Genomic DNA, 23487 nt, shown 5'->3' on the forward strand with positions numbered 1-23487 from the left:
TGGTTCGTGAGGCGAGCGTTTCCTGCAATTAATTTGGCAGCTCGATGATGCAATCCCGCCGCGCCGCCAATCGCAAAGCGCTCCTTGCATAATCAACTGGCCAAAGAATACACACAGACAGACAGAAGCAGCAGCAGCAGCAACAGCAACAGCAGCAGCAGCAGAGGAATTGCACAACAGCAACAGGTTTTTCTTTCATTTTCATTTCCATTTCGCTGCCCGTTACCGTTACCGTTACCATTACATTACGTGTCGTGTGGCGTTCAGTTGGTAATTTTCACTTTCACTGCCTCCCCCTGGTGCACCACCCCGCCAGACCATTAATTAAGTTTTCCCCAGTTTGTTGTTTTTGAGTTTCTTTAGCTTATAATTTAAATATGAAATTGTAGTTGGCCTAATACAATGATAAAAGTACTAACACATTTGGCTTACAACTGATGTGGGGACTGGACCAGTGTGGTGCCAGTATCCCCACCAGATCTCGATCCGAGTAGCTGGTCAGTTTGTCCTCTCACCCGCTACTCGCTTCCGTTCTCCGCTCTCCTCCTTCTTCTGCTCTGCCTCTGGCTCCTCCTCCTCCTCCTCCTCGTGTCACCCGTTCAACGTCCAGCTCAACGTTGCCTCGTGGATTCATGACTGAAGACTCGCTGGTAGTGTCTTCGCTTGCTTCGCGTTCTCCTTGTTCGTTTACTTCTTCTCCTGCTTCCTGTTCTTGTGCTCGCGTTCTGTGCTGGGCTGGTGGCTCTAGTAGCCGTGTCCGTGGCCATGTCCGTACTCGTGCTGGCTCTGATGGTGATCCTCGTGATGCTTGAAGATTGGCACTTCGACGTGATATTTGTGTGGAACCGGAATCTCCCTGTGGATGGGCACCTTCACCTGTGTGTAGACGGGAATGGGCTTCTCAATTGGCACCTTCACCTCATATGGGACGGGCTTCTCGACGGTGTAGTGAACTTTCTTCTCCACGGTGTAGGGCTGGGGCACTGGCACCTTCACATGGACTGGATATGGTTTCTCCACCTGCAGGCGATACGATACCCAAAATAAATTGATTATTGTATTTCTGGGGGGAGGTAGAGATCCTCTTCTCTGTTCTCTGATCTTTACTCACCTCAACTTTGTACGGTTTGTCGACGGGCACCTTCACTTCGTAGGGTACTTTCTGTTCCACGACCACTTTGTACGGTTTCTCGACTTCAACGTCATACGGTTTCTCCACTTCCACATCGTAGGGCTTCTCCACTTCGTATTTAACCTCATACGGCACCTTCTTGATGACTTCGTACGGCTTGGGTACGGGCACTTCGATCTTCACTTCATGTGGGACCTTCTTGATCACTTCGTAGGGCTGTGGCACGGGCACTTTCACCTCATACGGAATCTTCTTGATCACTTCGTACGGCTGTGGGACATGGATCTTCACTTCGTACGGCTTATCGACAGGCACTTTCACCTCATATGGGATTTTCTTGATCACCTCATAAGGCTTGGGCACATGGACGGGATACTTTACGTATTCCTTAACATGGACAGGCACTTTCTTCTCCACAATATAAGGCTGAGGCACATCGACCTTAACTTCATAAGGGATCTAATGGAAAGTGGGTTAAGTGTTATTTATGAGTGGTTTTTTGGGACTGGGAGCTCTCACCTTCTTCTCCACGGTGTAGGGGACATGCTTGGTCACAGTGTAATGAACTGGGACCTTCTTCTCGATGGTCACCGTCTTGATGTGCTCGTGATGGTGCTGCGGCTGATAGTGATGATGATAGTCGCCCACACTGCCATAGAGGCCACGCTTCTCGACGGTCTTTTCGTCCGCCCCACCACCACCGCCAGCACCACCATCGGCGGCGGTGGCTTTCTTCTCCTCGATGGCCGCACAGTGGGCCAATGCCAAGCACACGGCGAGACAAGGAAGTACGAACTGCAAAAACAAAAAGGATAATCCGTATATGTTAGGCTGCTCTTCAGGCTCCTAGTTTAGTGGGGGGCTGGTTTACCATGCGCATTGTTGAGCTGTTGATTTGACGTTTCACGGGGGAAACAATTACTCCACGATTAGCTGTGTTATACCAATAACGAGATCCAAGCTGGTACTGATTCGCTCTACCGCTGCACTCGGCTTTTATACACCGAAAAAATTGGCTTGCTAGCTGGTTGGCTTGTCTTTTTCTTCTATACTATATATATCTCGCAACGCAATTCACAATTCACTGAGACTGCGGCTGTGACTGCGATACTGCGGCTGCGCGAAGGCGCATTCGCAACTTTTGTTGTTGTTGTTGTTGTTGTTGTGGATTTTGGCTTAGTAATGAAAAGTTAGTTGGGGGAACGGTGTTATATGTTATATGAAAACTTGTTTCGGTTTGGGTTTCGGGTTTCGCCTATAGCAGTTTGGGTTAGGGGGCCAGGAGGCCAGGAGGCTGGGCGGCTCAGGAGCTTAAGCCTCATATTACAAGTAGTGGGGTAGTCGTTATCCTCTATTTAACAATAGCTAGGAAGTATGCATCGCATCTGATCTGTTACAGAGACCCAAATACAAAAGTCGTGGCGGCTACTTTGAAACGAGACAACAATTACTGCATTTCAATACGTCTCTCTGTCTGCCTGTCTGCCTGTCTCCCTGTCTGTCTCTCAGTTGATTGGCAAGAAATATCGAATTGTTACGGCTTCCGTTTCTCACTAGACCAAAGCCTGGACATATGATATGTGTTTGTTTGTATGGGCGATCGTATATGCTTATGCGATGCTGATGGATTATGCAAATGAAAGCGGCTATTGACTCCACTCCCGTAACCCCAGAGCCAGCCTTGGTGTAGCAAGGGGCAGGCAGAGACAATGGGAAGGTTAAATTTTGTTCATTTGTTAGATTTTACATATTTTATCTCGGCTTATGGGCATTTATGGGGTCATCATTTCATTTCAGCAGAAGCACAACAAAAGACCTAGTACGCGCATCGAGCTGACCGCGAGTCCAAGTTGAACCAAAACAATGCATTTGTGGTAAGGAGTCGAGCTGACACACGTGCATGCCGCAACGTGCAATTCCGTGTGGGAGAGAGTGGGAGGGGACCTCCGGCTGATGGCCTGATCGTGATGTCCGCCAGAGCCCCCCTGTCGGAGCAGGCTTCCCGACTGGATAGCTGGATTTACATAGCTACATATTCCTAGTTATTATGTGATGTATGTTTGCCTGACTGACTGTCTGACTGACTGGCTGACTACCTGGATTTTTGTGCAATCCGGCGCTGCACACACTCACTCACTCATTCAGTCATTAAATCGAAAACATACTTAGCTCCGACTTCGGCTATTTTAAAATCCATCATGTGGCAATACTAACAATTCGACTAGCAACAAAAAAAAAAAGAGAAGTAAAACAAAGCCCAGGCAGGCAATGGCAGTTGTGCCTGTGCCTGTGCCGTGAACAATTTTCGCAAAATAGAGATGGAGACGCGAAGCGATGACGGACCCCAGACCAGACGCGGAAGACAGGCAGTTCGGGCAGCCAGGCGGCCGTGCACAGACACAGCATTTACATGCATACATACATACCTACATGCTTATTATTATTTCATAATCAAATTTAGGCACATTTTGCGCTAATTGCCTGCCCATTCCATTCCCCAATTTCCCCCATTAACTGCAATTCTTTGAGGCAGTCTTTGAGCCACTCCACTCCACACTGGCAGTGCATTTGGATTTTGTTTTGGTCAATGACCTTCACTTTTATTTTAGAGTGGCAACGCCTCTGCTCTGCGATTTCGGCTCTCCTGCATTGTGCGCATTGTAAAGAGTGATGTGATGTGATCGTAAAAGTCAAATCCAAAGCTAGCTTGAACCTTTGCCTGGCCATCTGTAAAAGAAGGGTAGTGGGGTGCTGCCACAACCTTGACCCATTCATTATTTCTCTTGTTATCTGGTTTTTAACTGGGCAAATGCAATTAGTTGGAGACTGTGCGGGGCTGGCCCTTTTATTTTGCTTAGCTTTTAAGTGTCTCATGGTGAGCAATCAAATGTGAAAGTAAAACTCTTAATTCCCGACATTACGACATGTTATGCAACGTGTTTCCTTTAATAAACCGGGTCCTTGAAGTGGACCAGCATTTATATAATCATAAAATGGACCAATAACCAGACATGACATGTTAAATTCGTACTTCCTAAACAGTTTGCGGAAGTTTCTCTGTAAATTCAAATTCGAATATTTGCGCCAAAATAACATAACAGTCATGCGCTTAACAGGCACAAAACCAAATCTAGGTATTATTAATTATTTTTTTGTTGATATTTACTGGTTACTAACCTGATTAAATAGAGCGGGGTTAAGCTATTACTTTTCTCGGTTTCTGAGGTTCCAGTCACACTCGACAAAACAAATTAAGTGAAATATTTATTTTTCCATATATATACTTTTGAAAATGACCGCCAAACTCATTTAGCGCACAAAAAATACTGACATTTTTCGCTCTCAATTCGTGGTGGTATCAGAACCGGGATAAATGTATTTATAAAGCACAAAAACATATGCATAGATATGTAAAAACTACTCAATCTAAAAAAAATGCAATATTAATGTTTCAAAGCAGCCTGAAATAACAAATTTAACATCAATTAAAGGAAATAAGGTATACAAAAGTCCATACTCATAGAAGTAACTTGGTTGACCAGCAACATTGACGTCTAATGAAAACGAGTTCTGATAACTAGCCAATCCTCAACATAATTCATTGAGGAATTGGATAAAATTATATGTTTAGGGCTGAGAGGGCCAACTAGCTAGTAATATTAAACGGAATATCAAAATTTACGAATTTCATATCAAAAAATATCATGGTATGGCAGTCCGCAGCAACTACGAATTGCACGAGTCTGGCAGCGCCACAAAACGACGTCACATACGTTTTATGTTGTTTTTGTTTGAACCTTAATATGTAAAAATAAAAAAGGCTCTAAACTGCCAATCTTGTAGAAATTATGTATCTATCGGATAAATTATTTGTTTAGGGCTGGAGTCCCAGCTAGCTAGTAATATTAAACCGAAATAAAATTGAGGATAAACTTGGTTAACAATCGTACTACGAATAGTATCGGGCTCAAATAATATAAAAACCATTGAAACCTTTTAGGAACTTGTCCATTGTAAAAATTAGATGCCACCTGTCGATTTGCTTACAAATGTGTCTTCGTATTTTATAGCAGCCAATCCAAACATATCAAAAGCTCAACGACTGTAGCTCGATATTATCATGATAGTCGCAAACCCGTCGATAGTAGAGGCTAGCAGTAAAATATCGATTCTATCGATATTGCCCTCGATTGTTTGACACCTCTAATCGCAAGTCATTCCGGCTTTAATTTTTGTGATTTTGTGAACGAATTTAAAGAAAAGTGAGCATTTATTTTGTTGATACGTACCTTTTAGATAACTTTTAACTACTAACATTGCAGTCAGACATGTTTCTTACACGCTCCGAGTACGACAGAGGTGTAAACACCTTCTCGCCCGAGGGACGTCTCTTCCAGGTGGAGTATGCCATTGAAGCCATCAAATTGGGTTCTACCGCCATCGGCATTTGCACCAAAGAAGGTAGAGGAAGTCGTGATGTTATATGTGATATTTTTAATTAAAATTGTATCCATTATGCGTTCGCAGGCGTTGTCTTGGCCGTAGAGAAGCGCATCACATCGCCCCTGATGGTGCCCAGCTCGGTGGAGAAAATCGTGGAAGTGGACAAGCATATTGGCTGCGCCACCTCCGGCCTGATGGCCGATGCACGCACACTGATCGAGCGCGCCCGCGTGGAGTGCCAGAACCATTGGTTCGTCTACAACGAGCGCATGTCCATCGAGTCCTGTGCCCAGGCCGTCTCCACGCTGGCCATTCAGTTCGGTGACAGTGGCGACAGCGATGGTGCCGCCGCCATGAGTCGTCCCTTCGGCGTGGCCATACTCTTTGCCGGTGTCGAAGACAAGAAGCCCCAACTCTGGCACATGGATCCCTCGGGCACTTTTGTGCGTCATTCCGCCAAGGCCATTGGCTCCGGTAGCGAGGGCGCCCAGCAAAAGTTGCAGGAGGACTTTACACCCGAAATGAGCCTGAACGATGCCATCGACACATGCCTGAACACACTGAAGCAGGTCATGGAGGAGAAGCTCAGCTCGACCAATGTGGAGGTGATGACCATGACTGCCGAGAAGGAGTACTACATGTTCTCCAAGCAGGAGGTCGAGCATCACATTTCAAATTTGGCGTAAATCGTTGCATAGTTTTCCATAATTTTTATATCGGTAAAAAGAATAAAAAACTTAAATGTGAATAAAGGGATTCTAAATCATCCAGCTATGATGCAGTTGCTTCGATAAGGGATAAGAAAAGTCTGATGTGGATTGTTTATTATATACAGTTGATTTTTATTCATATATTTAATGTATGTATATCGTATTGGTGTATATATTTTATTCACTACAACATTTGCGGGCTGGCCACCCCTTTCCTGGGTCGGATCGGAGTGCATCGCCTCTACAATAATATCTTTCTATATATAATAAATGTGTACTCTCTAGACATTAAACTGTTGAGCAAAATCAAAACAGCGCTCGGATTAACTTGGTTAATCCCATTACAAAGGCAAATCATAAAGAATTCTCATCTCTACGCTCTTCGTGTGTGCAACAGACTTCTCTCATATTTTTGTTGTTTTCGATTTTCATTTCATTTTACCTAGAACCGAAATAATGCAAATAAGGCAGAGTAAACGCTTACCGACTATGGGAGGCTAAGGATACAAGTGGTAATGGTGTATCAAAGGGAAAAGGAGTGGGGTGGACAGACAGGGAAGACAAAGACGAATCAAAATTAAGAAAAAATGTATACCTATATCAATACGAGAGTATATATATATACTGTATATATATGTATATGTATATATATGTAAATAGGGATCCCGCCTAGTCCGGGATCCTTTAGAGCATTCACAATCGTTTACACATCACACACCTAGGTCGTTGGATGTTCGCTGCCACTGGGACTGCTGCTGGTGTTGCTATTGGTGTTGGTGTTGTTATTGGTGTTATTATTATTATTATTGTTGTTGGCCGCACTATTCGCGCTGGCATTTGTGGCGTTCGGCGAGTTACTTGTCGCTGTGTTGCTATTGGTGCGTAGCATCAGGCGCGACAGACTGGTATTGGGCTCACTGAGCGAATAGATCTCCGGTTCGAACACTGGCGGACACTCCATGTTCGGATAGTCCGGGGTGGCCGCCTTCGAGTCCACGGAATTGGTGTTTGATACTTTTGGTGTTGGCGTTGGCGTTGTTGCTCCTGTTCCCGTTCCTGCTGCCAACGCTGGCTCGTCCTCCTTGGTGTTACTGCTACTGCTGCTGCTGTTGTTGGCCATCGTGGGTGGCGGCGGTGCTGGCGGCAGAGGCGGCTGCAGCGACTCCGACGTGCACAGATTGGTGGTGGACGCAGTTGGCACTCCAGGGCCACGGTAGCTGCGATAACCGGCCTGGTTGTGCGTGGGCAACGTTATCTGCGAGAATATCTCCTGATCGCAGTCAGGATCTGCGCTACACGGAGGCGTCACAGGCTGCAGCGGCAGCTGATGGTGCTGATGATGGCCGAACAGCGTGCGATGCAGAAGGGGCGAGCCCAGAAAGCGATTCTCCTTCGATGACTTCGTGGACGTGGCCGAGGATATCGACAGCTTGGCAAAGATGGGTATGGGCGCGGAATTTTTGCGATGAGCATCGTACTTGGTGCCCGTTATTTTTTCCCTCAGGTCCTGATTGTACGTCTGGCTCTTCTTAATGCTGCTGCTGGCAATTCCAATGCCAATGCCACTGCCGCCGGCTCCACTATCCAGGGCATGATTCGACTTGGACTTTTTGTTCAGCGGCAAGGTCATGGTCATGGGCAGGGCTGGAGCACACGCCACACTGCCACTGCCGCTACCGCTACCAGATGAGTGCTTGGAGGAGAAGGGAAACCGTCGATCGCTGCTGGACTTCACCTTGCTTTTCTTCGGATCGGCGCTTGAGTTTTTGCCACCTCCTCCACTGGCATTGCTGCTGCTGCTGCTCTTGTGCAGGAAGCTGGAGAGCTGCAGCTGCGAGCGCAGAAAGTGCTTTGTTCGACTGCTATGGTGCGGCTGCTGCTGCTGTTGTTGCTGTTGCTGCAGCTGCAGCTGCTGCTGTTGCTGCTGGTGGTGCTGCAGAAATTGATGATGGTGATGGTGCAGCTGCTCGTGATTGCTGGATGAGCTGGGCTCGTCCCCGCATATCAGCTCGTAGCCAAAGTCGCGCAGCTTTTGGCCCTCCTTCGTGCGTGTCCGCTTGATGCTCTCGTCGTCCGGCTTGAAGCTAATCTCGTAGTCCGGCGTCTTAGGCAGACTGACGCTCTGGATCTTGGGCAGATTCGCGGGCGGCTTCACCACGGTGCTACTCTGTTGGCTGGCCGTGGACTCGGTGCGCGCATGCTTGTGCTTTTCCACACCCAAATGCACTCGATTGTTGTACATCTCCTGGGCCTCCTCCTCCTGCTTGCGCAGCATCAGATCCTTCAGCGTGACAAAGCCCTGGGTGTTGTGGTGATGGTCCAGCGTTCCCCCTGCACTCATCTTGGGCAGCAGCGTCTTCGAGGTGTGGAAATCAAACTCCACCAGATTGGGATTGGAGGCATGCAGAAAGTTGAAGGGCACCTTCTTCAGGCTCGACTTGCTGTTCGGACTCTGACTCTGGCTCTGGCTCTGACTCTGACTGTCCTCGGAACTCTGGTGTTGCAAGGAGCTCACAGTAGGCGCTGGCGATGTGGGCGGACCCAGGGCCAGCGAGGCCGACACCGAGGCCGAGACCGAGGCAGCGGACTCAGTGTTGCTCACCACAGAGCAGCGGCTGGAGCTGCGCGACAATTTGCGCGCCTCAGCGGCCATCGCCGTTTGCGTGACCAATGTGGGCGGCATGGCCGGATCGTGGTAGCCCGGAGTATTAGCACCGATCTGGATGCCAAAGCTACCGCCGGGCACCTTCCGGTAGCTGCGATACTGCTCTGTGGGCACTGGGATGTCGCTGGAGGGCTTTGCCGCGCTGCTCTTAAAGGGACCCATCGTGAACTTGCGGAACGAGTCCAGGTAGCTGCGATCGTGCTTGATGACGTGCCCGGAGCTAGAGGTGGGCGTGCTGCTGCCGCCTCCGCCGGTTAGTATGCCGCCGGAGGACATCTCCTTCGAGCCTTGGGGCGAGGGTGTGCACAGATTTTTGGCCACCAGGGCGTCACACTCCTCGCCCGAGCTGTCGTTCTCCGAGTACAGATCTTTGGTGTCCGCACGAACGTTGGGCGGTATCTTCTGGGAGGCCTGGCGTAGAAAGTCCACCCACTGATTGAGGGCATCCAGGGACTCGGCCGCAAAGTAGAAGCTCTTGGCCGTGTGGTATACCTTGAAGGCGTGCGGCTTGGAGTGCACTTCCTTGGCCAGGGAGACGGTAAAGCCCGGCAGAAAGATCACCAGGCTGGCGGAGGTGCTCTGCTTGCTGCGGAATCCGTACAGGATGGTGTCCAGCATCACAAAGTATATCCTTGCCCAGTAGGTGACGCCGCGATGGTTCTTCTTTCGCCTGTACAGATGGCCCTGAATGTCGCCGGTGCCCAGGAGCTTTAGGTTCGTGTTCCGCCGCTTGGCCATCAGGCTGTGCTTCTTCTTGAGCGTCAGGGTACGCGATTTGCTGGGCGTGTGCAGCTCACTAATCTCCGCCGGCTCCGATGGTGTGGTAGGAGTCTGAACAGTCGACACAGGTACAGCAACAGGTACAGACGTAGACACAGATACAGATACAGGTACGGGGATGGGGACAGGTACAGGTACAGGGAGTAGGACAAGTGCAGAGGCTGCCAGCATGCTGGCCGGCTTGGGTGGTGGCGGCGGCACCACCGGCGGACTCATCTCCTTCTGCTTGCGCGGTCGGGGTGGCGGAGCTGGCGGAGTGACCAGGAGGAACTCCTTGCGCGGCTCGACGGCTGGCGGTGTGTCCGATTCCTCGCCAGAGTTATCGTACGCCGGCGTGCTGTGGCTCTTGTCCAGGCGACCACGGCGGTTCAGCAGCAGGGGGGCATTGATGGCCTCCGCCAGGGGCAGATCCTGGCCAAGGGTGGCCATATTAATGGCCTCCAGCAGCTCCTCGGCGTTCTCCGTCTTGCAGTTGCGCAACGTCTCCAGGGCATCCTCGTCGCCCTCGTCGGCGAAGGGAATGGGCTCGAAGGTCTCCAGGATGGTGTTCTCCACATTGCACGTAAACTTCTCGTTGCGCACCACGTAGTCCTCCACCTTCATGGTGGCATCGAAGCGCACCACCTTGCTGACGCCCGGCTTGTAGCGATCCTCCACATGCTCCCGCTGGAACTCCTCCGTCAACTGCTTCAGCTTGCGCGCCTCGTTGAACATCCGTCGTGCCTTGTCCGTGGAGCTATCGCCAATCCCAATGCACGTCGTCGGACGCGGTGCAATCTCCAGCCCATAGCCGAAGGAGATGGATTTGTCTCGTATGCTGGGCGACCCAGGATCACAACTGCCCGCAGACGAGCCGATGCCCGGCTTTCGTTCGTGCCACGAGGGCACAACCAGATCGGAGTGCTTTAGGCTGAGAAACTCATCGCCACAGATGGTGTTCCTGCGCTGAAGCAATGCCCTCGGCTTGGGATAGTACAGCCGCATCTCCCGCGTCGCTGATTTGGGATCCGTGGGCGTGGCTATATCACTGCAGCTGGAGTCCGAGTCCGAGGAGGCCGGCGGACTAGTTTTGACCACCTCACTTTTGTCGCTCGCCAAAGACTTGGTCACCTCCGTGCCCAGGGAGCCCGTGACCACCTTCTCCGTGTCCAGCGTGAGAAAGGCAGTCCGCGGACTGGGCATCTGATCCGCCCAGCGACATGCCATGTTGCGCTTTTTGCTCGGCAGCCGATACGGTTGCATGTAGATCTGGCCAAACATTTTGGTGTGCTTGGGTCGCTTCTTCACGGTCAGCACCACATCGGGCAGGGACTCGCGCAGGTGCTCCAGCACCGTTTTGTGCTGCCACCCGACCACTGTCTGGTAGTTGATCTGCACGATCTCGTCCCCGTCCTCGATCTTGCCCGAGTTGTGGGCTGGCGAATGGTACTTGTTGTCCGTCACGCGATGGATGCCATTGTAGCTGGACTCTATGTTGAAGCCCAGCTCCGATTCGCGCTTCTTCAGGTTGACCAGGTTGAGGGAGGATGGCTGCAGCACCATCGGATCGGAAATGTCCTGGATCATGAAATTGGCCAGACTCTCCAGACGCTCGGCGGTGCTCCTTATCTTGTCCACTGGATTCTCGGCAAAGCGGTCCCGATGCGCATTCGTGGCCAGCTCCAGGCCGCATTTCAGGACATTGCCGCAATACTCGCGGTAATTATCCTGCCCCCGGAAGGGGGAACGCTCCAGGCTGCCCACCAGCGGCTTCAGCGTGGCTATTGTCCTGGTGATGTCATGCAGGGTGCGCGTATCGATCTTCGTACTGTCCGCATGGTTCTTGGCCAGCTCGCGGTGTAAATTCCTCGCCGCCGTGGCCACATGCAGGGCCATAAACTGCAGATTATCATTTTTCAGATGATAATGCTGCAAGATCAAGGTCATTTGGCATATGTCATATATGTGTGTATTGGTTTGGTGGAAATTCCCCAAGGAAAAAATTTTACTGTACTCACGAAGTTTCTCAGATTTTCCACTGCCTCCAGCACGATCTCCTGATGGCCTATACGCTGCATGCCCAAATTCTCCAACTCATACGGGCGTATGTTGAGCAGGGATCGCCCACCGATTTCATGTTTGGAAAATTCATATAAATAACCTTTCATGGACTCGTCGAGACCTTTTGCGAATAAAAACAAAAAGAAAGTCGCTTGAGAACATGATGAAATTGCTTTGATTCCTGCTGTGGGCGTTGCTTTTTGCTGTTTTTGTTGTTGTCGCTTTCGCTGTTGTTGTTGCTGTTGCTGTTGTGGGCAGTGGGAATGCAGCCCACGGATGCAGTTTTTCCTTGACCTGTCAAGCAGTATTGCGGATTGTATTACCTTTGATCCAGTCTGTAACTTGATCCGGTGTCCATTCAGCTATGTTTATATAGGCCATCCTGACGCGCGCACACTCTCGCTGCCACTACTAGGTCATCTTTATTTTATTTAGAACCCGGGAACACTTTAAAAAGTAAAAAAAAAAGAATATGTTTTTTATTGTTTGCTAGAGGTGTCAAACCATCGAGGGCACTATCGATAGTATCGATATTTTAGTGCTAGCCTCTACTATCGATGGTTTTGCGACTATAATGATAGTATCGAGCTACAGTCGTTGCGCTTTTGATATGTTTGGATTGGCTGCTATAAAATACGAAGACACATTTGTAAACAAATCAACAGGTGGCATCTAATTTTTACAATGGACAAGTTCATAAAAGGTTTCAATGGTTTTTTAATAATTATTTGAGCCCGATACTATTACGATAGTATCGATTGTTTTTTCAAAACATTCAACGTTTATATTCCTCGATTTTTGATATTCCGTTTAATATTAATAGCTAGCTGGGACTCTCAGCCCTAAACAAATAATTTTATCCGATAGATACATAAATTTTCTACAAGATTGGCAAGTTTTCAGAAGTCTTTTTTATTTGATTATTTACATATTAAGGTTCAAACAAAAACCACATTAAACGAATGTGACGTCGTTTTTGTGGCGCTGCCAGACTCGTGCAATTCGTAGTTACTGCGGGCTGCCATACCATGATATTTTGTGACATGATATTCCTCGATTTTGATATTCAGTTTAATATTACTAGATAGTCAGTAAATATCAGTATTTTTTGTGCGCTAAATGAGTTTGGCGGTCATTTTCAAAAGTATATTAATATATGGAAAAATAAATATTTCACTTGATTTGTTTTGTCGGGTGTGACTGACTCTCAGAAATATACCATCTCGTTTTCAAAATATACCGATAGAAACAAATTGAATGAACTTAACCCACTAAACCCCCTTATCGGTAATATCGTAGTAACGGCGATTTCCAGCACTGGACAAACAGCTGATTCATACATACCAATACGCCGATTTCGTTCCCCCAACATTTCAAAACACCGAAATGAAACCCATTAAATGCAAATAAATAAATAATTTGTTTTTGATTTATTGCTTAATTGGCATTCTATAGATTACGACTACAACATGCTGTACAAGTATATCTAAATGTATACATGTGCCGTGTGGTACGGTACAACTAAAAAGAGAACGCGCACGTTTTTTACGTCGCTGCCGTTCTTTGCTTTCAGTCACTTGCTCTGACGAAGTAAATCACCGCGTGTTTCTAATCGCTGCAACTAGCCTGGGTGCATAGAAATAGAAGAAATGTCTGTAACGCAGACGAAACAAATCAAATTTTACAACCCATCGAGTTCCGCGAGCTCCGACAGGTAACGGCAACACACAACGGTGGTATTAGCGACGAAATAACGTATAATTGAAGTGTGAAAAATCCAAGAAAAGTCGTTATAATGTGATATACACTATATACACGACACGCACCCATGCATACACACACCCATGTGCTTCGAGCTCATTCATCATTGGTGGGCCTTAGAAGCTAAGCACGCAATACAAAATGTGCGAGGCGAGGAAAATGGCATACAAGTGTACATAAGTTTTACATAAAAATACATCGCACACAGACGTAACATATGATAAATTAAATTTCTGCCCGTTGTCATTGCCGGTTGTCATTCTACGCTGCAGTTGAAAAGAGAAAGACAAAGCAGAGAGAAAGAGAGAGAGAGCCACCTCACGAGAACAGTTATAAACGCAATGGCAATAACAAAAACAGCAATAAGCAAACAGTCGATTCGACGTCGCGTCGCCGTCTTCTCCCTACCCTGCCTACGTATATACCTACCTTCGCAGCAGCAGAGAGTCGCTGGCAGCGCAGCTTTTTAACCTTAGCTCTGCATTCACACTTTTTTCTGTCAGTCAATCCCACAACCCGCGCGCTGCTTGCTGCTTACACTCTTTAGCCGGTGCTCGTATTTTTTATTAGATATCGAATAAATATTTCTCACAACGCAAAAAGTGAACAAAACCCGTGGAAAATAACAGCTTTATTCATAGCTAGCCAGGGCATAATACCACATGTGATCCGTGCCGGCCCATGTGCAAGCATTATTCTGTGATTGTGTGTTGGTTGTGAGTACGTGAGGCGAGTGATTGACCCATTTTGGCATCGCCGGCAGCGAACGACTCTCACGCCCACGCCAGCGCAGCAGCTGCAGCACTCAAGTCCCGTACGGTAGAGTAAAATGAGCAGCATCACGTTTTTGTGCAGCAAGTCGAATGGCAACAACAACCACAGCGATGTCCAAAGGGGAAAACCAGCATCAGCATTTGCATCTGCGTCCGCATCCGTCGCCGCCGCCGCCACCGGCGGTCTACTAACCATCGCAACAGTCCAACCGCAGCAGCAGTCAAAGGTTAAGGCCGCCGCCGCCGTAGCCAAAACCAATGGTCACATGTAAATCATTGCATTTTTTCGCTCTAATGTACACACCAGTGCATATATATGCATGTTTGTATGTACATATGTGTTATCATACATTGCGAGTGCCTCTATATTTTTGTTGTGTTTGCCTTTCATCAGTTCATTCGTAATTTCGTCCATTTACCGACATTCTAATTGTTTTGCTGTCTGTCGCCCTTGTTCGGCGTGTGTGCCTGTATTTGTGTTCGTCTCGTCTCTCTGTTTCTGTGTTTAATTAACGCTCTCTCAAATTGTTTATCGTGTCAGCATCTGCCTCTGCCCTGCCCTGCCAGGTTGGCGTCTAATAACAGCAGAGCAGTGAAGTTAAGAAAAACGTTAGCGTCAGCAAATGCGCCAATATGGCTGCGATCAAGCCACGTCTATCGCTATTCTGCTTCCTCCCACTGAGACGCCAAAATCCTTATGTATGCTTGCTATTATCCTTCTCCCTTGCTCTTAGGTCAACCTGTTGTGCAAGGCTCATGCACGTGGCAAAAGCTCTTTGTCTCTTTCGCTCCCCCATCTCTTTAGCTTTATGAAATATATGATTGTATGTATGTATGTATGTGCTTTCTTCTTCTTTTACTGCGGGTGCCACTGTATGTTCGTGTATATGCGTGTGTTTGCTTTGGGTATTTCGTATTACTACGCAAAACTATAAATATGCTTCACAATGGTCTGGTCTGGCCTGTCCGTTTTTGGCACAGCTGAGTAACAACGCGGTGGGTGGGGGTTGGAATAGCGGTCTCGTCCCCTAGTGGAGAGTGCAACGAACGCGCCTACGCAGCATCCTATTCCCATCCCAAGTCTAGCGTCGCTTTGTCTCTGTCTGTCTGTCTGCCTGTCTGGCTCTGCCTGTATATGGCTGTCTGTCTGTATACATTGCAATATTTTAATTGTGTGATGATTCGCTGGAAACTCTTTTTTGATTACTCTTTTAATTTTAAACATATGTACATACATTTGCATTTGTGTGTATGCATTCATTTCGGCAATCTTGAAAGTCACGTCATCACTCTGCACCACACATGGCGGAAACACAATACACAGACATGAAGGGTATGAACGTACATACATACATATATGTACGTATGTCTGTATTTATGCAGCAGCAAGGGCAATTCTCATCTTGGAATAAGCTTTCACCAATACTTTACTTCCATTGAATTGAATTCAATGAAGACCTTTTATTCCCCCTCCAATTTTTGTTATTTTAAGAACATATTGAGAAGAAGATGAATTTTGTGGTGTCACGTTTGTACGTAAGTGTGGGCGGTGCATGTGCCCAGAGAGGGTTGGTTGCTGAGTTTGCAATAGAATAGAGTAGGTCAGTGGGTGTATACTACATTGTATATCCTTGAACTCTCGCCCCTCTTCAAAGCACTCTTACGTATGCAGTTAATGGACACACATCATACAAATATATGTACATATGTATGATGTACTTTGCTGACTTTGTATTGAAATCCCGAGATTAACAAATTTTCGTACCCATGCTTGTGGCCCTCCAAGCGGAGGTGGGTGGTAGACCGACCAACCTTATCAATGCTAATCACTGAATTCCGTACTTTTTAGGCACTCGTATTATAAATAAACATTGTCTGTGGTGGTTCCTGGCGGGGTTGGGGCCTGGGGGCTTGTCACAATACCTGACATAATTCTAACGAAGATTATGAATCTTTGCAGCGATGATCGTTCCGATGTGACGGAACCGCTCTACGTCGATCCCTATGCGGATCTGGGCAATGGAAATTTGGGCGGCGGGGATCTCAACTGCTGCCCGGCCTCGCCTACCACAGTGCCTACCAAGACGGCGCTGGAGTCACCTATGCGACGCGCTGGGCGGCGACAGCGCACCACTTCGATTGGCAATCAGACAACCACCGCAAATCCGTCCGAGTGCATTATACGGGCCAACAATCGTACCATCTACACAGCCGGTCGTCCGCCTTGGTACAACTGTGCCGGTCAGCAGGTGGAGCCGTTTGTCATAGGTACGCTCCACAGTCTCCTCTCTCAGCAGCTTAACAGAGTCTGATCTTCCCAATTAAGGAATCTGCGGCGGCAGTGCATCGGGCAAGACAACTGTGGCCGAGAAAATCATAGAAAGCCTTGATGTGCCCTGGGTAACCCTGTTATCCATGGACTGTTTCTACAAGGTGAGTGAAAGGCAGAAACAAAACTGCATTGGATTTCCATTGGATTAATATGAAATGTGTACCCCCTCCTGGACAGATCCTGAATGAGAAGCAGCACGAGCAAGCTTTGATCAACGAGTATAATTTTGATCATCCGGATGCCTTTGACATCGAGCTGCTAATCGATGTGCTCACAAAGCTAAAGGAGGGCCGCAAGGTGGAGGTGCCGGTATATAATTTTGTCACCCATGGCCGTGAGACACAAACAAAGACCATGTATGGGGCCAATGTCATCATATTCGAGGGCATTCTCACCTTTCACAGTACCGAGGTGCTAAAGCTGCTGGACATGAAGATATTCGTGGACACGGATCCGGATATACGTCTGGCCAGGCGTCTAAAGCGGTAATTGCTGTGCTTAGACCACCCACACATGGCAGACTCTAATCTGTATCTGAATCTGAACCTTCAGCGACATCTCACAACGTGGCCGCGACCTGAGGGGCGTGCTCAAGCAATACCTGAACATGGTGAAGCCTTCGTATGCGAATTATATAGCCCCAACCATGGCGCATGCAGACATCATCGTGCCACGAGGCGGCGAGAACAAAGTCGCCATTCATCTCATTGTTCAGCACGTGCACACCCAGCTGCAACTGGTGAGAGAGCTTAAAGCTGAAGATGTTTAAATTTCATTATTATGTTGTTCTATTTCATTTGAATTTAGCGAGGGTTCAAGCTGCGCGAGACGCTGGCCAACTCGTACAAGGACCAGCCAATGCCACATTCTCTGCATTTACTGGATCCCACGCCCCAAATCAAGGGCCTGCACACGTTTATACGCTGCCGGAATACGTCCAGAGATGAGTTCATCTTTTATTCGAAGCGCCTTATACGCCTGGTCATCGAGTATGCCCTGAGCCTGTTTCCCTTCAAGATGACCACCGTGGAGACACCACAGGGAGTGCTGTATGAGGGCAAGCGCATGGACTCTCGAAAGATCTGCGGCGTTTCCATACTGCGTGCCGGCGAGACCATGGAGCAGGCCGTCTGTGATGTGTGCAAGGACATACGCATTGGCAAGATCCTCATACAGACGAATCTGAAGACTGGGGAGCCAGAGCTTTACTACCTGAGGCTGCCCAAAGACATAAAAGACTACAAGGTGATACTAATGGATGCCACCGTTGCCACTGGGGCTGCGGCCATGATGGCCATTCGTGTGCTCCTAGATCACGATGTGCCCGAAGATAACATCATTCTGGCCTCGCTGCTAATGGCAGAAATCGGTGTACACTCCATAGCATATGCCTTTCCTAAGGTGAGTGTTCCTCTCGAGCATCTTTCCATTGGCCATTCGCTTCATCTAATCCATTTCGTTGCAGGTTAAAATCGTTACTTCCGCTCTTGATCCGGAGATTAACAGTAAGTTTTATGTAATACCCGGCATTGGTAACTTTGGCGATCGCTACTTCGGCACGGAGCCCTCCGACGACTACTAGAGAGAAGGTGGACCACACCGACCACTGTGGACAAGCAACAAGTTTCTAATGTATCCCTAGGCTTAAGTTCAAAGCGTTACTTAAATTATGAATTCGGAAGAAAGGTGCATTTTTATTGCTCCACCAAGAGCTAGAGCTAGAACTAGACAAAGCGGATGAGCAGCTGCAGTAGAAAAGCCAGACTGCCCACCACCAGGGCAATGCCCACATAGCGCTGGATCAGCTTGTCTCGATTCCTCCTGGTAATAATCGTTGGGTCCATTGGAGCCTTTTCTTGCTTGTGTGCGCAACGCGTCCAGTCCCGCTCATCGTCCAGTATCTCACCCACCATGCTGAACTTGCTGACACTGGTAATGCGGACATGCACCCGAGTGCCCAGCAGATTGTCCCGCATGGGCAGCAGGACCTGCTCGTAGCTTTTGTTGTGCCCCACATAGTGGCGCTTGTCGTGAGAGATTTCCGTGACCAGAACCGTGTACATTTCGCCCACTCGCTGTGCATATGGCTCGTAGCTATAGAAGAGATCCGTGAGTCGCTTGGTGCGCTTCTTCACCTGATTGGCGGGTATGCGCTCCATTTTGGCCGCCGGTGTGCCAGGCCGGGGAAAGAACTGATTGATGAACAGGCTGGGGAAGCGGTATTTGCCGCACAGCGTCATCGTCTCCTCGAAATCTTCCTCGGTCTCTGTGGGAAAGCCGCAAATGATATCAGTGGCAATGGTGACGCCAGGAACACGTTCACGAAGAAAGTCCACCACATGCTCGAAATCTTTGCGACAGTATTCGCGCTTCATCTCGCCCAGCACCGAGTCACTGCCGCTCTGTGGGAGACAAAAGATTCTAGCAACTAGTCTAAAGGAACCGATTCGAAAGTGGTTTGTCACTCACCTGAACAGGAACATGTAAAAAGGCATAGACGCGTGGATGTTGCAGTACCTTGGCCACCTCCTCCAGATGCTCCAGAATGTAGGGGGGATTCGTCATGCCCACACGCAGCATACAGTGCTCTGGGATGACTTCGACTAATTGCCAGAGCAGCTCTGGCAGGGAGCTGCCTATGTCTCGTCCATAGGCGCCAGTGTCCTCGGATGTTAGCCAGATCTCGCAACAGCCTTCCTCAAAGGACTGTCGAGCTCGATCCACAATCTCCTCGGGTGGATAGCTGGCCAAGTCTCCTCGGGCATGTTTCGTTTTGCAGTATGTGCACTGGTTCAGACAGCCCGTGTTTATGGATATAATCTCGATGAGTGGATTCTTGCGCACCTTCGGTAGGGATAATGGCGCTCCGGCCACCCGACGACCATGGACCTTCTTGTTTTGCAGCAGCCGTACGCTGTGTCCCTTTAGGGTCTCTTCCACCACCTCCACAACGCGATCGATCTGCTGCACTCCGATCACGGACAGTCCACGTAGATAGTCGGACTTTGGGGCTCCCTGGGGCACGCAGCCGGCCACCACAACATGCTTGCCGTTGCTCATACCCGACTCGATCTCATTGCGAAACGTATCCTCGGAGGGGTTTTTCACAGTGCAGCTGTTGAGCAGCCAGAGGTCCGCTTCATCTTTGCCGCTTAGTTTGTAGCCGTAGGCGGCCAGCTGCCCGGCCATGTACTCGGAGTCGGAATTGTTGTGGGCGCATCCCCATGTCTTCACAAACACCTTTTGAGTTCCAGGTATAACACTCTCGTATATGGTGGGACGGGGAGTGGGCTTCTCTTCGACTTCAGTCTCTGGCTTGATTTGCACACGCTTCTTGGCCCGCACTGTCACACTCTTCTTGTTCTGGTAACGTTCCTGCGGCTTGACATCTTCGGCAGATATCAGATCCTCGATATCGTCGATATCGTTGCCTGGAAAGTCCTGTTCAAGTTGGTACATCTCCTCTATTTTATTTCCCAAGAAACATGTGCAACGCGGTCCAGCTGTTTACCTTTGAGCTTCTTCTTATTTCTAGACACAGTGCTGATAAACGCCATTATGAGATATACTCGATTTGTATTCGATAGGAAGTTCGGCTGCAATGACCCATAAATACCCTACTTTTATTATTATTTGTGCTGAATTTTTGAACAACAAAATAACGGCAGGATATTATATCTTTAATTTAAAGGGGTTTTCTAGTTATTTAGATTATGAACATATAAATTTCATCAAGTATTATGAGTGTTGAATATGCCCAAACTTTTGCGGCTTTTGCACCCTACCATCCAAATACACACACACACAAACGCACTTATCAAACTCCACTATCAGCGGGTATCATTATTCGCCAGACAGCCGCAGCAGCTTGTAATTAAATCCGTCGTTAGCAACCGCCGCCAGTCTCCCACAATGCTACACATTAAATGTAAAAACACTGATCTAGAGCCTATTCCAGTCAAGGTGAGCAGAGCCCCTCCCACGCGCCCATTTCCTGTCGCTTTTATTAAAATTTGTTGCATGCAAATTGTCTACAGATCGGCATTATTGGCGGTTCCGGTTTGGATGATCCCGACATTTTGGAGAACCGCCAGGAAAAAGTTATTCAAACGCCATACGGGGAGCCGTCCGATGCCCTGATTCAAGGCGAAATCGGTGGGGTGCAGTGTGTGCTGCTCGCACGCCATGGAAGGAAACATGATATTATGCCCTCCAATGTGAATTACCGTGCCAATATTTGGGCCTTGCGCCAGGTGGGCTGCACCCACCTGATTGTGTCCACGGCATGTGGTTCACTGCGTGAGCAAATCAAGCCGGGCAACCTGGTGATGCCGCACGATTTCATAGATCGCACCACAAAACGCTCACAAACGTTCTACGATGGCTCAGCCACCAGTCCACGTGGTGTTTGCCACCTGCCCATGTATCCGGCTTTCAGTGAGCGCACTCGCAACATACTAATCGAGGCGGCCAAGGAACTGGAGATTCCTGCCCACGAGAAGGCGACAATTGTGACGATCGAGGGACCTCGCTTCTCCTCGCGCTCTGAGAGTCTCATGTTCAGGGAATGGGGTGGCGACCTTATCAATATGACCACGTGCCCAGAGGTTGTGCTGGCCAAAGAGGCCGGCCTACTGTACGGCTCTGTGGCGATTGCCACCGACTACGACTGCTGGCGCATGGGATGCGAGGGAGTGAACGTACAGGATGTCCTCAAGACCTTTGCCGAGAATGTCATCAAGGTGAAGAAGATTCTGGTGAATGCTGTAGGACGTATTGCCAAGGAGGATTGGTCGGAGGACATTCTAAATGCCAAGGTAGGTGAAGATATTCTCTATTTAATTGATTCAAGAATTGTTTTTCTTGCTTTAGCAATGTGTGTGCAACAATACAATGTCTGGAGCCATGTGACGTTTTCTAAAACTATGCACCGAAATCACACAAGACACCATAAGGCGGCGACGGCCAATGATACCACCGATATATCCCAAAAACTACAGGAAACGTGTGCCAAAACTTACCTCCATCTCCATTCAGTACGAACTGGAGCCGGAGACCAATCTGACCGGGGAAGCGACAATCAAACCGGAACGTAAAACACCAGCGACCGATAAACAGTGAGAAAAGCAAATGAAATCCCCTTACATATCGAACTGTTTGCCTTTGTGATGTCGTTTGGTGGGTTTATCTGTATCTGTATCCGACGAACGCATTTAAAAGTTCACATTTATATAATTACATAGATTTTCGTCTTTAAAATTAAAATTACAATTGGAATTCGTTCACGTTAATGACCAAACGGCAGCGTTTAGGGACACTTGCGCTCCACCTGACTCTTTCCAGCCTCCTCGTACTCCTGCGAAGATATCCACATCTGTTGGAACGTCCCAATGCTGGCCAGTATGGAGCCCCCAATCCAGGCACCGAACCTCCTTTCAACACTCCCATTGGCCGAAATCATTTTCAGACGCGTATTTGAGGGCGCCCGCAGCTGCAGATCTCGATTGAGACGCTCGGGAAAGCCTTGGAGCAGCGTGTTGCCACCTGAACAATGGGCATATATGTATGAGCAATGCTGCGAGGATCATTCAAGTGAATCCCTTACCTGTGACCACAACCGAGCCGAAGAGCGAGAGGCGAACATCCGCATCGCACATACCCACGCTGGTGGACGCCAATTGGCCAGCACCCAGCATGGCGTTGTCGAAGAGGCTTTCGGCAATTTTGAAACGCTCTGAGCCAAAGTCCTGGTGATATCCATTGGGGAACTCGTAGTGGACAGTTGGTATCTGGGCGGCTACACGCTCGTCGAAGGGATTCTCCAGCACCTGCAGAATATTCATCTGAAAGTCCTGCATCATTAGCTGAACCATGTAGTTCTGCCAGGACTGTGTGAGATTTTCGGGTAGCTTCCGCAGCGTGAATCGAGCATTGTCCCGTTCCTTGACCACATCCTTCGAGGCGATTTTATACACCGGCGACAAGTCGATATTAAGCTTATCCAAATGCTGTCTGCATTGGCGGGAGAGGAAGTCTCCGCCCAGGGGGGACTTTACCACCGCCTGCGAAAGAACATACCCCTCGTGGACGGGCACGGCCGATGTATGCGTGGCGCCGCTGTCCACCACAAGCGCCGTGGCACGCCCGCTGGAGAAAGCAGCCAGCACGGCATTTTTCACCAAGAAGAATGCTGGAACATTGTACTTCTCAAACATCAGCTCGGTGAGCTTCTCGCGGTTGTTGCGCACGTTCCAGGACGCCTCGGAGAAGAGCACCGGATGGTACTCCGGCTCCGATTGTATGACATTTGCGTAGGCATAGTCAATAACCTTCTCGAAGAGCTCCCAGTTGTCGATCATGCCATCCTTCATGTAAGTCTGAACCTCCATTTGGGAACGGGGAACATTCACATAGTTTGTGTCTACATAGTACTTGCGCGAGTCGGCATCTAGGGGTGGTTGGGTTATATGCAATGATACAAACATATTGCCAATGTTCTACTCACTGTTGGGCGTCACATTGTTGTCAGTTTTGGTCTCTGGATCGAGATTCGTATCCGGGGCTGTTGGGGATGCCCCAATGCCGACAACAGAGGGTATCTCAGCCTTTGGCGAGTCCTCTTGCGCGTAGCCCACACGCAGCGAGTGGTGGCCTGGATCGAAAACTAGGGCTCCAATTTCGTCGCCGCCATATAGCATATTGCCGCCACTCATCTTGGTGCGTCGGCACTACTTTTCAGCTTGATTTCTTGCAAAAATACTCAAAAACGCCCGTTTTGTCTGTTTTTATTTTGCGGCTTTTTTCACGACGCTAGCGTTAGCAGTGTGACCGCAGATTTATAGATAAAATAT

General features: G+C 48.7%; 7 protein-coding genes across 8 annotated transcripts; 3 read left to right on the forward strand and 4 right to left on the reverse strand.

The window, feature by feature from the left end:
* Positions 1–348: 348 nt before the first annotated feature.
* Positions 349–2112, reverse strand: LOC111081462 (probable serine/threonine-protein kinase kinX). Its single transcript, XM_022372849.1, has 4 exons — positions 2004–2112; positions 1652–1927; positions 1112–1591; positions 349–1020 (listed from the first exon to the last, which is right to left on the reverse strand). Exons 1-4 carry the CDS (start codon positions 2010–2012, stop codon positions 745–747), a joined length of 1041 nt encoding a protein of 346 aa, XP_022228541.1. The 5' UTR covers positions 2013–2112; the 3' UTR covers positions 349–744.
* A 3180-nt stretch (positions 2113–5292) lies between these two features.
* On the forward strand, positions 5293–6345 carry LOC111078261 (proteasome subunit alpha type-5). Its single transcript, XM_022372850.2, has 3 exons — positions 5293–5394; positions 5455–5593; positions 5660–6345. The coding sequence occupies exons 2-3, from the start codon at positions 5461–5463 to the stop codon at positions 6259–6261; spliced, it is 735 nt and encodes a 244-aa protein (XP_022228542.2). The 5' UTR covers positions 5293–5394; positions 5455–5460; the 3' UTR covers positions 6262–6345.
* A 66-nt stretch (positions 6346–6411) lies between these two features.
* Positions 6412–12262, reverse strand: LOC111078258. The gene is made up of 3 exons (XM_022372845.2): positions 12094–12262; positions 11728–11891; positions 6412–11638 (listed from the first exon to the last, which is right to left on the reverse strand). The coding sequence occupies exons 1-3, from the start codon at positions 12149–12151 to the stop codon at positions 7004–7006; spliced, it is 4857 nt and encodes a 1618-aa protein (XP_022228537.2). The 5' UTR covers positions 12152–12262; the 3' UTR covers positions 6412–7003.
* An 890-nt stretch (positions 12263–13152) lies between these two features.
* LOC111078268 (uridine-cytidine kinase-like 1) lies at positions 13153–18316 on the forward strand. 2 transcript variants are annotated; one of them, XM_022372861.2, is made up of 7 exons: positions 13153–13484; positions 16265–16572; positions 16631–16737; positions 16814–17121; positions 17189–17375; positions 17444–18037; positions 18102–18316. In XM_022372861.2, exons 1-7 carry the CDS (start codon positions 13420–13422, stop codon positions 18216–18218), a joined length of 1686 nt encoding a protein of 561 aa, XP_022228553.1. In that variant the 5' UTR covers positions 13153–13419; the 3' UTR covers positions 18219–18316. The 2 variants fall into 2 exon arrangements, with proteins under 2 accessions (XP_022228553.1, XP_022228551.1); XM_022372859.2 differs by lacking the exon at positions 13153–13484 and adding an exon at positions 13669–14572.
* On the reverse strand, positions 18311–20172 carry LOC111078269 (threonylcarbamoyladenosine tRNA methylthiotransferase). The gene is made up of 2 exons (XM_022372862.2): positions 19106–20172; positions 18311–19038 (listed from the first exon to the last, which is right to left on the reverse strand). Exons 1-2 carry the CDS (start codon positions 20093–20095, stop codon positions 18361–18363), a joined length of 1668 nt encoding a protein of 555 aa, XP_022228554.2. The 5' UTR covers positions 20096–20172; the 3' UTR covers positions 18311–18360.
* A 273-nt stretch (positions 20173–20445) lies between these two features.
* On the forward strand, positions 20446–21901 carry LOC111078272 (S-methyl-5'-thioadenosine phosphorylase). The gene is made up of 3 exons (XM_022372865.2): positions 20446–20599; positions 20674–21453; positions 21509–21901. Exons 1-3 carry the CDS (start codon positions 20549–20551, stop codon positions 21545–21547), a joined length of 870 nt encoding a protein of 289 aa, XP_022228557.1. The 5' UTR covers positions 20446–20548; the 3' UTR covers positions 21548–21901.
* LOC111078270 (actin-like protein 6B) lies at positions 21808–23485 on the reverse strand. Its single transcript, XM_022372863.2, has 3 exons — positions 23142–23485; positions 22242–23084; positions 21808–22180 (listed from the first exon to the last, which is right to left on the reverse strand). The coding sequence occupies exons 1-3, from the start codon at positions 23347–23349 to the stop codon at positions 21945–21947; spliced, it is 1287 nt and encodes a 428-aa protein (XP_022228555.2). The 5' UTR covers positions 23350–23485; the 3' UTR covers positions 21808–21944.
* Between the last annotated feature and the right edge of the window lie 2 nt (positions 23486–23487).

This window comes from Drosophila obscura, unplaced genomic scaffold (assembly GCF_018151105.1).
Source record: "Drosophila obscura isolate BZ-5 IFL unplaced genomic scaffold, ASM1815110v1 contig_186, whole genome shotgun sequence".
NCBI classification, from domain to species: Eukaryota; Metazoa; Arthropoda; class Insecta; order Diptera; family Drosophilidae; genus Drosophila; species Drosophila obscura.

Coding starts and splice junctions, on each gene's coding strand:
- LOC111078270 (XM_022372863.2), bottom strand. CDS start 23,349: ATGAGTGGCGGCAATATGCTATATGGCGGCGACGAAATTGGAGCCCTA. Junction 23,085..23,141: donor CAACAATGTGACGCCCAACA/GTGAGTAGAACA, acceptor AACCACCCCTAG/ATGCCGACTCGCGCAAGTAC. Junction 22,181..22,241: donor CGGCTCGGTTGTGGTCACAG/GTAAGGGATTCA, acceptor CCCATTGTTCAG/GTGGCAACACGCTGCTCCAA.
- LOC111078272 (XM_022372865.2), top strand. CDS start 20,549: ATGCTACACATTAAATGTAAAAACACTGATCTAGAGCCTATTCCAGTC. Junction 20,600..20,673: donor TAGAGCCTATTCCAGTCAAG/GTGAGCAGAGCC, acceptor AATTGTCTACAG/ATCGGCATTATTGGCGGTTC. Junction 21,454..21,508: donor AGGACATTCTAAATGCCAAG/GTAGGTGAAGAT, acceptor TTCTTGCTTTAG/CAATGTGTGTGCAACAATAC.
- LOC111078269 (XM_022372862.2), bottom strand. CDS start 20,095: ATGTACCAACTTGAACAGGACTTTCCAGGCAACGATATCGACGATATC. Junction 19,039..19,105: donor TTTTACATGTTCCTGTTCAG/GTGAGTGACAAA, acceptor TGTCTCCCACAG/AGCGGCAGTGACTCGGTGCT.
- LOC111078268 (XM_022372859.2), top strand. CDS start 14,361: ATGAGCAGCATCACGTTTTTGTGCAGCAAGTCGAATGGCAACAACAAC. Junction 16,573..16,630: donor GGTGGAGCCGTTTGTCATAG/GTACGCTCCACA, acceptor TTCCCAATTAAG/GAATCTGCGGCGGCAGTGCA. Junction 17,376..17,443: donor TGCACACCCAGCTGCAACTG/GTGAGAGAGCTT, acceptor ATTTGAATTTAG/CGAGGGTTCAAGCTGCGCGA.
- LOC111078261 (XM_022372850.2), top strand. CDS start 5,461: ATGTTTCTTACACGCTCCGAGTACGACAGAGGTGTAAACACCTTCTCG. Junction 5,594..5,659: donor CGGCATTTGCACCAAAGAAG/GTAGAGGAAGTC, acceptor ATGCGTTCGCAG/GCGTTGTCTTGGCCGTAGAG.
- LOC111078258 (XM_022372845.2), bottom strand. CDS start 12,151: ATGGCCTATATAAACATAGCTGAATGGACACCGGATCAAGTTACAGAC. Junction 11,892..12,093: donor AGTTACAGACTGGATCAAAG/GTAATACAATCC, acceptor TATTCGCAAAAG/GTCTCGACGAGTCCATGAAA. Junction 11,639..11,727: donor TGGAAAATCTGAGAAACTTC/GTGAGTACAGTA, acceptor TTGATCTTGCAG/CATTATCATCTGAAAAATGA.
- LOC111081462 (XM_022372849.1), bottom strand. Junction 1,592..1,651: donor CCTACACCGTGGAGAAGAAG/GTGAGAGCTCCC, acceptor ACTTTCCATTAG/ATCCCTTATGAAGTTAAGGT. Junction 1,021..1,111: donor ACAAACCGTACAAAGTTGAG/GTGAGTAAAGAT, acceptor TATCGCCTGCAG/GTGGAGAAACCATATCCAGT.